Source organism: Dendrobates tinctorius, unplaced genomic scaffold (assembly GCF_039654945.1).
Source record: "Dendrobates tinctorius isolate UK_male_01 unplaced genomic scaffold, ASM3965494v1 ptg000165l, whole genome shotgun sequence".
Classification (NCBI taxonomy): Eukaryota; Metazoa; Chordata; class Amphibia; order Anura; family Dendrobatidae; genus Dendrobates; species Dendrobates tinctorius.
In genome coordinates this window covers 18,469,338-18,483,796 of record NW_027361832.1, presented here as the reverse complement: position 1 = coordinate 18,483,796, position 14,459 = coordinate 18,469,338, and the positions used below count along the sequence as shown (strand labels likewise).

Genomic DNA, 14,459 nt, shown 5'->3' with positions numbered 1-14,459 from the left:
CCAATAACTACTAAAAAATTTTTTTTATTTTGTAAAGATTATCTCCAGTAAGAAATTGACCAAACCTCTTGTATTAAAAAATGGAAGGCCAGCCGGAAAAGGAACAATTACGGTATGGTTACTTTTGTATTCAATTTGTTTTGGGTGTTTTTGTGATATAAGTTATAATTGTGCAAGACCAACAGAGAAATGTAATTATCTGTGCATATTAAACATTATAAATTAGGTTTATGAGCAAAATGTGTAATCTCTCTGGTGTTTGCAATAAACCAAACAAGAACAATTTAAATATCTCAACACAATGAAAAGTCCATTTATACTGCAAGATTATAGTGATCGAGTGTTCCTACGGATGCTTTTACATGATGTAAACAGGCTGCCGATCACTTGATGAACAAGCAAAGCTCTCATTCGTTTGGTGAAATGATCTTTTGGGCTACACAGAAGGTCATCGTTCTTAGCAGTGCATCGTCCTATGTAAACGGCCATGAACAATCTACTGCAGATCATTTGGTGCACATTGTTAAACGTGGTATTCCTGTGTAAACAGGATACTAAACAAAGTGCTTCAGAATTCATGAGCCCCTTCATGAAAAGTGTGATTAGTACTTATTAGAGCCCCTTTGGCTGTTTATGACCTGCTTCCATAATTATGCATAGTCAGACACCTGCTTCTGGCAGTGTTATTGATGAATGTTGTCCTATTCCTCCTGGGCAGTGGCCTCCAGTTCTCTAATGTTCTTGGGTTTGCATGCTGCAACTTCCTTATTCAGGTATCACAAAAGATTTTCTATAGGATTCAAATCAGGCAACTGTGACTGACACTCCAGAATCATCAAGGACTTCTGAAACCAAGCCTTTCCTGGACTTTCAAGTATGCTTGGGATCATTGTCTTTTTGGAAGTTTGAATGATGCCAAGCTATAGCTCTCACAGAAGAGATGATCAAATGCTTCCAGTTCACTAATCTTGGGTTATCAGGAGTTTAGAAAGTTAGTAGAAGAGATTATTGACTTGAACAAACAAGGAAAAGGGTACAAAAAGCTAGCAATGGCATTGAATGTTCCCAGAGATACACTTGGAAGCAAAGTTCTTAAGTTCAGAGTTAAAGGAACACTGGCTACATTGCCCAGCTTCCACCAAATTTCCGAGGAGGTTGGCGGTTAAATACCCTTGAGTGACAACTAAAGACCTTCAGCAAATTTGTTAGCAGCAGGCACTAAAGTTTCAGCTTGCATGGCAAGGGTCATACTAAATGCTAAAGGTCTCCGTGCCCAAACTCCAAGAGGTACATCGAAAGAACAAGAAAAGTCTACTCCAGTATACTCAAAACCATATAAACAAACCGGAGATCTTTTGGGATTCTGTTCTGTAGAATGAAAAATAAACTACAGCTTTATTCGGACTCCCATGACAGCACCACGAGAGAGGGGATCCGCCCTATAGGAACAGAAAACCTACAGATACAAAAAGGGCGGCACCACTCCCACGCATCAGTTGGTTTCCTGTTCCTGAGGGGACGGGATCCCACAGAAGAACCGGATCCCAGGCCGGCCAGCCGATACCGGTAGCGAGGGGATCTCCTACCTCGGCCTGGTGCGGATCTCCTGGAGGACGCCACGGTGGCCCAGGATGGGTATCACGGCGGTGGCGTGTGCAGCAGGGAGCGGCGTCCGGAGGATGTCCGTCTCCGGAATTAGGCCGCCGCCGGTAAGTATATTCCCCCCGGGGGTTCCCGGCTCCGGCGGCGCAGGTACGACGGCAGCGCTGTGCAGGGGGCTGCGACCGGGTGGCGCTGCTTCCGGGGCTCCCGGGGCGTCCCGCGTGACTTCCGGTGTTTCCCGGGGTAGCGGTGACGTCAGGGGGCGGGCGGAGGATGCGCTTCCGGGTCAGCGCGCCACTGCGCATGCGCGAGGATTCCAAAATGGCGGCGCCCCTCGGAAACACCGATGGCGCCGGGTCCGGCGCCAGCTGGGGTAGGGAGCCCCGTTAAAGGGGGGGAGGGGCGCGGCATGGATACTGCTGACCGGAGGAGGGGTATTTAGGCGGGACCCTGGCAGGGTACCTTGCCTTGGCCACATTACTACATGCAGCAGTGTACAGCAGCAGCAGTGGTAATGGAGAGTGATCGAGAGCAGCAGAAGCAAGGGCGACAGCAGCGGCAAACATCACTGCCGCCCCTGGATGACCTTCGGCAGGTCAAACAGAAAAAGAAAGTGTCCCGTGACAGTAATACGGGACGAAGTGACCAGTCCACTCGTAAGAGCTCCTCCAGGCAGACGGGAGCATCGACCGAAAGAAATCCCCCTCGTTCTCCGGTACTTGATTGTGGCACTGGTAAGTGATCTTCGTGAAAGTTCACTCAGTGACGGGACCCCCCTTCTGTGTTTTTTTTCTAGGGGAAAAAAGCTACAAGTAAAAATAAACATAGGGAATGCGCACTCTGTGCATGCCCATTACCGGACGCGTGCCTCAAAAGGTTGTGCCCCCCCCCTGTATTCAGCAGACGGTGGCAGAAGAGTCGCCCGCAGTAGCGGCGAGTTTAAAGGACATTGTCAGGGCAGAAATGAGGGAAACCCTAAAGTCCTTGTCCCAGCCGCAAAGTCTAAGGGGCGAGGTCCCGGCGGAGTCTGATTCCTCGGTAGAGTGGAGAAAAAGCAGAGACTCCCAGGCTTCATCTCCCTCGTCCTCCTCAGGAGAAGAGGACTCGGGGCGATTTTGTCTGCCTCTTGACCGGGTAGACAAGCTGGTCAAAGCAGTCAGAGGGACAATGGAGGTAGAGGAGCCTAAGCCCCATTTGTCCATGCAGGATGTCATGTTCTGTGGGCTGGAACAGAGGAAGCGGAGAGTCTTTCCGTTAAATCAAAAGATACAGGATCTGATCCACAGAGAGTGGAAAAAACCGGACAAAATAGGGTCGCTACCACCAGCCCTCAAATGAAGATACCCCTTCGACGATCCGGCAGTAAGTTCTTGGGACAGAGCCCCCAAATTAGACGCAGCCATTGCAAAGGCATCAAAAAAATCCTCGCTCCCCTTTGAGGACATGGGATCCCTTAAATATCCCCTAGACAGGAAGGCTGATACTTTCCTGAAAAACACCTGGGAGATGGCGGCCGGGTCCTTAAGACCAGCAGTGGCTTCAACGTGCACGGCCAGGTCCATGATGGTCTGGTTGGACCAGTTGGAGTCACAACTAAAACAGGGTACATCAAGACAGACAATTCTTGGGGCCCTACCGACCATCCAGGAGGAGCAGCCTTCCTAGCAGATGCCTCAGCGGATGCAGTGAGAATGGCCGCCAGAGCAGCAGGTCTCTCTAATGCAGCTCGCAGAGCCCTGTGGCTAAAGTGCTGGCAGGGAGACATCCAGTCCAGAGCAAAGCTCTGTGCGATTCCATGTGAGGGCGAATATTTGTTTGGAACTGTCCTAGACGAGCTGCTTGAGAAGGCGGGGGACGACAAGAAACGATTCCCAAACCTTTCGTCAGCGTCCTACCGTCGTCCATTTGGTAGAAGGAGATTTGGCCAGGGGAGAAGGCGCAACTCTTCACCTGTTAGAGATCGGCCCAGATGGGAAGACAGAAGGAGACGAGGTACGGGCTATATGTTCACATGCTCGTCGAGAGATCAAAAGAGACCAAATCAATGACTAGCAGTTCCCGTGGGGGGTAGACTGTCATCCTTCTTCCCGGCATGGTCACAGATTACGAATAGTGACTGGGTGCGTAAGGTAATATCCACCGGGCTTAGGTTGGAATTTACCCAGATCCCGTGGGACACCTTTAAACTAACCCCCTTAAGATCTTCTCATCTCGAACAAGCGGCTTTAGAAGCGGAAGTCTTGAGCCTATGCCAGAAAAATGTCCTGGTAGAGGTTCCAGAAGCTGAAAGGGGAAGAGGGTTTTACTCTCCCCTGTTTCTAATCCAGAAACCTGATAACACATTCAGAACGATTATAAACCTTCGTTCCCTTAACGAGTTTTTGATTAATCATACATTCAAAATGGAGTCCATTAATACAACAATAAAAATATTGTTTAAAGGTTGTTTTTATGGCAGTCATAGATTTGAAAGACGCGTACTATCATTTACCTATCCATACTGACTTCCAGCAGTTCCTGAGGGTGGCAGTTTCAGTAGAGGGCACAGTGCGTCATTTTCAGTATAGAGCCCTTCCCTTTGGTCTCTCAGCAGCACCCAGGGTTTTTACAAAGATAGTCGCCGAAGTTATGGCTCACTTACGGGAGATTGACGTCTTAATCATTCCATATTTAGACGATTTCTTGATTGTAGGAAAATCGGTGGGTCATTGTAAATCCCAGATAGAAAAAGCTAGATCCAGGTTAGAAAACCTGGGATGGATTTTAAACTACGAGAAATCCCGACTCCAGCCCTTAAAAATACAGAAATTTTTAGGGTTAGTACTAAATTCAGAGACTCAGCGGTGCCTGCTGCCACTAGATAAATTACAAAAGATACAGGAGCAGGTTCTTCGGGCAATTGATAATCCATCTATGACCCTCAGACAGGCCATGTCCCTGTTAGGCTCTCTAACGTCGTGCATCCCAGCAGTAAGGTGGGCACAGTTCCATACCAGACCCCTTCAAAACGACGTCTTGGTTAATAGCAGGGCCCTTGGAGGCTCCTTACAAGGTCGGATGTGGCTAAGCCCCTCAACTGTTACATCACTGAGATGGTGGCTTGATAGCGAGAACCTAGCGTCAGGGGTGCCCTGGATAACACAGATAACCCGTATTATAACCACAGACGCAAGTTCCTTCGGTTGGGGAGCCCATATGGGGGACATAGTGTTACAGGGACAGTGGGATTCTGATTCTGATATCTCATCCAACCAGAGAGAGCTATTGGCGATAGAACGGGCAGTCAAGAAACTCATTATCTACCTACAGGGCCATCATGTGAGGATACATTCGGACAACCAGGTAGCGGTAGCATATGTCAACCACCAAGGTGGGACCCGCTCCAGCGCTCTGATGCAGATAACAGAACGGCTCCTCCAGATAGCAGAGAGAAATTGTCTATCTTTAACCGCGCTCCACATCAGCGGAAAGGACAACGTAAGAGCAGACTTTTTAAGCCGCAAGGCTCTAAGACAAGGAGAATGGGCTTTGAACAAAGATATTTACCACCAGATTGTCCGCAGATGGGGTCAGCCAGAGGTAGACCTCTTTGCCACCAGAAAAAACAGAAAAGAAAGATTGTTCTGCTCTCTGAACCCCAGGGAAAATCCCCTGGCGGTGGATGCCCTCCTGATAAGATGGGACTTTTCTCTGGCATACGCCTTCCCACCATTGAATCTTCTTCCTCTGGTAGTCAGGAAGATCAGAGAGGATCGGGCAAAAGTCATACTGATTGCCCCCTTTTGGCCCAGGAGGACCTGGTTCGCGTGGTTGAGGACCATGTCGGTAGGCGATCCCTGGGTAATGCCGAACCTTCCGGATCTCCTCTACCAGAGGCCAGTCAGCCACCCACAAGTAGCGGGACTTCATTTGACGGCGTGGTATTTGAAAGGTCACTATTAAAAGATAAAGGGTTCTCCAAGAACTTAATTGACACCCTCCTAAAAAGCAGAAAATTAACTACCACTAATATCTATGCTAGGACCTGGAAACGCTTCCTGTCCACCTTTCACTTTGACATCAGAGACGGAATTCCCACGAAACATATTCTGGAATTTCTCCAGAAAGGTTTCGAATTGGGTCTCTCCACAAGTACGCTAAAAGTACAAGTTTCAGCCTTAGGGGCCCTGTTTGCAGGTGATATTGCAAAAGATTATTGGGTAGCAAGGTTCATCAGAGCAGCGGCCAGATCGAGACCTATACACAAAGACAGATGCGTGCCGTGGGACTTAAACCTAGTCCTTACAGCCATGACGGTAAGTCCGTTTGAACCTTTAGATTCCGCCTCACTAAAGATTATATCTCTTAAGACAGCATTTCTGGTAGCAATAACATCCGCACGTAGGGTGAGCGATATACAGGCACTTTCCAGATTGCCCCCTTACACAGAGTTCTTACAGGATAGGGTAATCCTAAGGCCAGATCCAGCATACCTTCCCAAGGTAGCAACACAATTCCACAGGACACAGGAGATAGTTCTACCTTCCTTCCTCCCTAATCCAACCAACCCTAAAGAGCAGAAACTCCAGGCGTTAGATATTAGGAGATGCTTACTGACATATTTAGCAGCCACGGATCCTTGGAAGAAGGAGAACGCGTTATTCCTATCCTTCCAAGGTCCCAGGAAAGGATACAGAGTATCAAAACGCACATTAGCAAGGTGGATTAGGGAGGCTATCTCTCTTGCCTACACAGCAGGTGGCGGCCCAGCTCCACAGAATCTGAGGGCACATTCCACTCGGGCCATGGCATCATCCTGGGCGGAAAGAGCTGGAGTATCTATTGATCAAATATGTAAGGCGGCCACCTGGTCATCTCCTTCCACCTTATTTAACCACTATCGGTTAGACATGGGTGCCTCCTCAGATCTCACCTTTGGGCTAAGGGTGCTGCAGGCTGTAGTCCCTCCCTAAGTTAGTTTACATCTCTGTAATTCTCTCGTGGTGCTGTCATGGGAGTCCGAATAAAGTATTAAGTTACGTACCGGTAACGGTATTTTTCGGAAGCCCATGACAGCACCCTTAGTTCCCTCCCTTGTTCACGTATAGGGGTGCACTCCTTTAGAAGATTGTTCATAAAATCACCTTATGTGGGAGATGGTATAAAATAATTCTGGTAAATAGGGTAGATAGGTTGTATATATCATATGTTGTGTACTAACCATGGTAGCCTCTCAAGCTCTGTAATCCAACTGATGCGTGGGAGAGGTGCCGCCCTTTTGTATCTGTAGGTTTCCTGTTCCTATAGGGCGGATCCCCTCTCTCGTGGTGCTGTCATGGGCTTCCGAAAAATACCGTTACCGGTACGTAACTTAATACTTTTCAAGCCTATGGATCAGAGGTATGTCTGGAGGAGGAGGAATAAAGAATATGCTGAAAAGAACACCTTGCCTACAGTGAAATATAGTGTTGGCTCGGTGATGCCTACACTGAAGCATGACAGTGGCTCGATGATGCCTACAGTGAAACATGGCAGTAGCTCGGTGATATCTACAGTGAAGCGTGGCAGTGGCTTGGTGTGCTTAGAGTGAACCATGGTGGTTGTTCTGTGTTGCCCACAGCGGAGCTCGGTGATGCCCTGGGAAGGCTTTTCTTCTTCTGTCAATGGAAACCTGCAGCACGTGGAGGGCAAGATGGATTCAATCAAGTATCAAGAAATCCTTGGAAAAAAATATCTTCAGTGTGTAAGCTGAATTTTAAACGTCATTTGACCTTACAACTTTACAATAGGACAGTGATCTCAAGGTCCTCCAAGTCTTGGTTTCAGAAGACTTGAGAGATTCTGGAGTGTCGACATAATCACCTTGAATCTTATAAAAAATCTTTGGTGGGATTGGAAAAGGGCTGTTGCAGCACATATTAGTGATCTGGAGGCTAAGATTCCTCAGGAAGGCTGCCAGAAGCCAATGCCGGGTTATGTCATGTTTGCAGAAGGTCATTCCAGCCGTAGGTGCTCTACAAAGTACTAAAGACTCTTGCCATAAAGCGGTGAAAGATTCTGTGAGTGCAGTAAAAATGACATGTTGTGCTGAATTTGGAGAAACCACTTGTCCTATTAGTTGTGGTGAGCTATTTACATTATCTACATTATTTGCTTGAAAACGGCAGCAACTTTGAAAATTTTGCTAATAAATCTAATTAGCAGGAAGGAAGGAAGGAAGAAGCTCATTTTGATTGGATCTGTAACTACTTGGCCTAATTTATCTGTTAAATTCAGTAAAGAATTGGCTTACCCACTTTTCTGGTAAACATAAAAAAAAAAAAAAAATTCAGAGTAGAAAAACGTAAATGGACCAAATGTGCAAAAGTCACATATCACTGGAGGCAATTGTCCCAATTAATTTTTCTTGTTAACAAATTAAGGTAAATGTTAGCAACTTAACCTAAATTATTCCTAGTTTACAGCTGTGATAATAATAAAAAGCACATGCAAAGGACAAATTCACCCTTTAGCATTATACCACATCCATTGACAAGACAATGGCCATCGGATTTGCCGTAGATACAAGCTCTCCGTCTGCCTTTTGTTACCTCCGTAAACTGCAAAAAGAAGACGTCCCACTACCGTTTATATTGCAGTCGTCCATCTAACACGGCATTACTTATGTTTGCATCACTTTCTAGGTATTTGCAGAAGAAATTAAGGATAACAGAGTGGCGCAGTTTGAAGTAGAAGCAAGAAAACTGGACAATAAGGTATTGGTTCAAGTGATGATCACAATGCGAGCGAAGATGGGTAATCGCACTGACAGCTGTATATACTATCTACATATTACTAATTTCCATAGTAATGGCACCCACTAATTACAGGTTTTTTGAATTCCTTTGCCTTTCTCTTGATTTCCAGATGGTTGCATCGAGGTGGGTGGTACATGTAATCACTCCACGCAGCTGCCACACGTAGTTAATAACCCCTTTCCTTGACATGGTGACAGCTGTTGTGATTGACAGCCGCGGCAAAGGCTGAAATGGGGAAAAAACGATGATCTAGGCCGATTATGGGGAAAAGCTATGATCCTGGCCTCACCAGCTGACCATTTTCAGGCTGCCATGCATTGCATAACATGGGCATCCCAAGCGTTGTGAAAAATAAAGATTAAATGTAAATGTCCCCTGTGAAAAAAATATAAAAATTGTTGTACTATTATATATACTGTGTGTGTGTGTGTGTATTACATTACAACAATTTTTATTTATATTGTGTGTGTGTGTGTGTGTGTGTGTGTGTGTATGCATACATTTTTTAGTAGTAATCCCACTGATTGGCAACTGATACAACCTGTACACAAAATATCAATTTAGGGCCCAGTTAATCTTCGCATGTTCACCATTTGATTTGGACCTTTTATACTTGTTTATCTTTTATAGTTGTTTTTTTTTTTTTTTATGTTCATCGTTGTTAGAGTTTGGGATTTCCAGACGCTTTTGCTGATTTGTCAATTGTCACTTTTTTTTGGCATAAATGTACTTTAGTTTTCCCTTGGAGTGACTTCATGTACGCCTACAATGTTTGCACAAATTTTGCAATATTTTAGCAGAACTTTTTGTGCTAGAAAGTCGCGAAACAGGTTGAAAACAGAAATATATAAAGCAATTCTTGAACGCCGTGCACTGATTTGATGAATTTTGCACAAGAATCTTCAATTAATGCTATGAGAAAAAAGAACGACGAGGAACTTAAAAAAAAAAAAAAAAAAAAAACAACGCAAATGGCACTTTGGAGACCCACAAAAGAAATCAATGGCATGATGTGTTTTAATTTGCTATTCTTCACATATTTAAGGGGTAATGTTACCAAACATAGATTCACCACCTGTCATTTTTATCCTATTTTTTTCTTTTTGTAGGATTTATTTGGAAAATCAGACCCTTATTTGGAATTTTACAGGCAAACTGATGATGGGAGATGGCAGATGGTTCACCGAACAGAGGTAAGGAAGGATCAGCATCTTATGGCTACAATTTGCCTTTAGGCCGGGGTCAGACGAGTGTAATCTGTATTGTCATCCGTGTGCCCATATTTTATGTCCGTATGCCATCTGTATTTATACGGCACCAGTATAAAATGTACATGATCACTTGTGGTTTCCCACGTTAATTGTTATTATAATTTATTATTATAGCATCATTTATTCCATGGCGTTTTACATGTGAGGAGGGGTATACAAAACAATACAAGTCACGACTGGTACAGGAGGAGAGAGGACCCTGCCCGCGTTAATAGTTGAAGGTTATCCTTAAAAATCAGATTCTATACCGATGGTTCATATGGGATCTGAGTTTTATTTTTTTTTAACGCACCCATTGTCTTAAATTGAGTCTCATCCAAACTACAGAAGAGAATAATGCATGGTGCAACATTTTGTTTATTTTTATACATATACTTTGGCTTTGTGAAAAAGCTGGCAGTCTGAACAGCCCTATTTAATTACAACAGTCAGCGTGCAGCACATGTCCGTATAATTTGCTCGTCCGATCGAGCCCTTACACTGAATCCATTTTGTTACATGTGAAATTCAATAATTGGGGCATTTTATTTTTGCTTCTTTCCAACCTTCCAAAGCTTCATAAATTAATGTAGTTTCCAGTCCGTATCTTCTCTATGGAAACTTCTTGAAATGGGAAGAAAATCTATTTAAAAAAAAAAGTATAGCAATCGTAGAAAAAGAGAAATAAACCGCATCCGATTACTTTTGCAGAATTGCAGATGATGCATCAGATTGTTAGAGAGGTGGCCTTGTGACTAGTGATGAGCGAATGTCCTGGGATAGCGACTTATCCGAGCAGGCTCGGGTGTTATCCAAGCATCTGAGATCGCTCATCTATTATGTTCGAGTCTCTGCGGCTGCATGATTTGCGGCTGTTAGACAGCGTCAAACATGTGGGGTTTTTCTAACAGCCGTAAATCATGCAGCCGCAGAGTCTCAAACATAATATACGAGCAGTCCCAGATGCTCAGATAATCCCCGACCACGTTATCTGAGCACATTCGCTCATCACTAGTTGTGACCCATGGCTTATTGTGATGGATCTTTGGTTGCAAGTTGCATGCAACCTTTCCCCATAGGCTTCAGTGTAAGTTACGCTCTCCTTGCATCTCAAATGCAACTTTTCTGTGATTTGGTAGTTTCTTTACAGCCAAATTGAAATGCTAAGTCATGCATCACCAAGCTGCAGGCTACTCAACCACAGGTTTTCGTCATGCAGCTTGTCCGAGGCTTGATGTCACCATGTAGCCCTAGCCATATTTATTATGTACTGTGCCATATGATGTACAAATATCATGTCTGTACCTTCTGTAGGTCATTAAAAACAATCTGAATCCTGTGTGGAGACCCTTCAAGATACCACTACAGGCTCTGTGCAATGGAGACATGGACAAACCTATCCGGGTGAGTCCTTTTGTTTTGATGGGTAGAGTATTGGGCACATACTTACTGTTCATGCCGTCACCTTCTATTGTAAGAAATCATGCAACAATGTGTCTGCAGCTAACTTTTGAAGAAGGTAGATTTATCATTTCTTCTGTTTCGAGTTGTATTTTGTGGTGCCTTTTTATAGCCTGATGAATACGATACTAGATTATAATCTCGTCTTTTAAGGGGGCTTGACGTGTCAATCTGTCAAGAAGTGGGAAAACGAAATGAAGGAAATGTTAGTACTGTAGACCTATGCCAAGGTTACAGCCAAAATAATTGAGTAATAGTGGTTCATCAGGGGATACTGAGATACTGAGGTGAAACCCATTAGAATCATATTATAATCAGCTGTTCGTTTAGCTAGCTCTAGTTTGAAAAGTTGTCTTCCTGAGACCATTTACAGGGAATGTCCCAACTTTGTAGGGTATTACATTTTAGCATAGGAAGCTGAGTCTTCTACTGATCCTGAGAACAAGGCTCTGAAGTGCCCCCTTTTAATGGAGTGATGGCTGTCACTGTCCTGTTAAGGTTGGCGTGCAGCCACCGCTGAGCAAGGACTCACCCACACTGCAGAGGGGCCCGGGGTCAGACAAGGCCGGATAGTTCAAGCAAACAGGACCTGGAGAAGCTAAAGTCAGTGAGCAGTGAAGGACCTACGGTCATGTGACCACAAGGAGGCGGGGCTTAGCGTCCTGCTGTCAGAGATGGGCAGAACACTAAAGGTACTGTCACACTAAGCGATATCGCTAGCAATATCGCTATAACTTGTGACGTTATAGCGATATTGCTAGCGATATTGCTGTGTCTGATACTTACCTGCGATCGGCTCCCCCGCTGGTTATCGCTGATCGTGCGAGAACGTTCAGGATTGTTTCTCGTCAGCTTCCTGCTGGGCTTCCTGTGGAGAGACGAGCAACAAGCGTGGAGCCGTGCGGGAGGACGCAGGATCACCTAGTGTGACAGGTAAGTAGCGACCCCCGTCCCCAGCGATGTCGCTGGTGAGATCTGCCTGTGTGGCAGCTCACTAGCGACCACTTAGCGATGTACCAGCGATCCTGAGTGCGTCATATCGCTGGTCGGGATCGCTGGTACATCGCTAAGTGTGACAGTACCTTAACACAGGAATTCTCAAAGTCAGACAAACCGGGTCATGCACAGAGATAACAGTAAAGTACCAGGGATGAGACAGAACGGATAGTCGGGGACAAGCGGAGATCAAAACCAAACAGACATAGAAGGTACCAAGCAGAATCCAACAAGCAGTATCCAGAGAACAGACCGAGTCATAGACAGAGTATCAGATAACCAAGAACACAGCACAAACACACTCAGGGGTCACCACACTATGCCAAGGGCGAAAGTATAACTGACGGGGATGGGAGCGTCCTGAGGCTATAGGAAGCTATCCCAGAACCATGGAGAGGCCACAATCATAAGCCCCAGGTGTGCAGGTAAGCCTGCACTGGGATCACAACCTTTAACCCCAGAAATGCCAGTCATCAGCACTGTTTCCAGACATTAACCCCACGTGTGCGAGTCAAACCCGCAATGAGATCATGACAATGGCTGAACGTGTGACACTGCTCTGATCACTGATCTGTCAAACCCCTGGAGATGGCGCTCTTATATATAAATATTTTCATTTATTGAGTACAAGGAGCGATATTGAGAATGTTTTGCAATTGAAACATATTAGGTTAAGTTCCCACTGGACTCTTCATTGTGCATGACTTACGACAGAGCCGCCCTTCATACTCTTCTTGCACAAAGGCCTAAAGATATAGGTTGTGTTTTGCTCCACACTATGTATATTATCAATAGAGCAGAAGGATGTAATGGTAACGGCTCCTTACCTCTGACCCAGAAGATAATAAATAATCTAAAGGAATCTTGGTTGACTTGCAAAATATTCAGAATTGAGAGTCCTCAGTAGTTGATACCTTTTAATGGCTAACTGAAAAGATGGTAACACATTGCAAGCTTTCCAGACTACTCAGGTCTCTTCATCAGGCACTGACTAATACAAAATCTGAAGTCACATATTTAGGCACAATACAGCCTAGAAAAAATGCAATAGATAAGACAAGTGACGTGAAGCAGAACTATCAATATGGGAGAGGGAGAAACATAAATATAAACATTGGACCAGTTCATAGATAAGGAGTCCGGATGTTTTATGGTCCTCTGATTGGGGTCTAGTTCTGTGTTGTGATGCCCCCACACGGTTTTAAAAGGAAATTCCTTAATTGATGTAAAAAGACATAAATCCATGCGACACATTCATTCCAGCACTGAGTGTCAAAGGTCGTCATAAATTTGTACTCCCAAACTCGTCTCTCTCTCTGTACAAATAATTATTTTTTATATGAAATTGTTTTCATTGCATAAAAATGCCAAAGCATAAAAAAAGACATAAATGAGGTATCGCTGTAACCGTAGTGACCCGAAGAATAAAACTGCTTTATCAATTTTACCGCACGCGGAACAGTGTAAGCACACCCCCCAAAAGAAATTCATGAAAAGCTGTTTTTTGTTCATTCTGCGCCCCAAAAATCGGAATAAAAAGCGATCAAAAAATATCACGTGCCCGAAAATGGTACCAATAAAAACGTCAACTCGTCCCGCAAAAAATAAGACCTCACATGACTCGGTGGGTCAAAATATGGAAAAATTATAGCTCTCAATATGTGGTGATGCAAAAACTATTTTAACAATAAAAAGCATCTTTTAGCGTGCGACAGCTGCCAAACATAAAAACCGCCATAAATAGTAAATCAAACCCCCCGTTATCACCCCCTTAGTTAGGGAAAAATAATAAAATTAAAAAAATGTATTTATTTCCATTTTCTCATTAGAGCTAGGGTTAGGGGTGTGTTGGGGTTAGGGTTGGAATTAGAATTGGGGGGTTTCCACTCTTTTGGTACATCAGGGGCTTTCCAAATGTGACATGACGTCCAATCTCAATTCCAGCCCAAAAAGTCAAATGGTGCTGCTTCCCTTCCGAGCTCTGCCATGCGCCCAAATAGTGGTTTACCCCCACATATGGGGTATCAGCGTACTCAGGACAAATTGCACAATAACTTTTGGGGTCCTGTTACTCTTGGGAAAATAACAATTGGGGGTGAAAAGATCATTTTTTTGTAGAAAAATTGATTTTTTTAATTGTACGGCTGTACGTTATAAACTTCTGTGAAGCCCTTGGGGGTTCAAAGTTCTCACCACACATCTAGATAAGTTAGTTCCTTGGGGGGTCTAGTTCTAAAATGGGGTTACTTGTGGGGGGTTTCCACTGTTTAGGCACATCAGGGGCTCTCCAAACATGACATGGCGTCCGATCTGAATTCCAGCCAATTTTGCAGTGAAAAAGTCAAACGGCGCTCCTTCCCTTCCGAGCTCTGCC

General features: G+C 44.7%; 1 protein-coding gene across 2 annotated transcripts in view; it reads left to right on the top strand.

The window, feature by feature from the left end:
* The window catches only part of CPNE3 (copine 3), a 120,856-nt gene that overhangs the window by 67,797 nt on the left and 38,600 nt on the right, over window positions 1-14,459 (top strand). For both annotated transcript variants that reach the window (XM_073550541.1, XM_073550542.1), the window contains exons 4-7: window positions 38-112; window positions 8,265-8,336; window positions 9,488-9,571; window positions 10,943-11,032. In XM_073550541.1, the coding sequence (XP_073406642.1) occupies window positions 38-112; window positions 8,265-8,336; window positions 9,488-9,571; window positions 10,943-11,032 (321 nt within the window). The remainder of the gene's footprint in view (window positions 1-37; window positions 113-8,264; window positions 8,337-9,487; window positions 9,572-10,942; window positions 11,033-14,459) is intronic.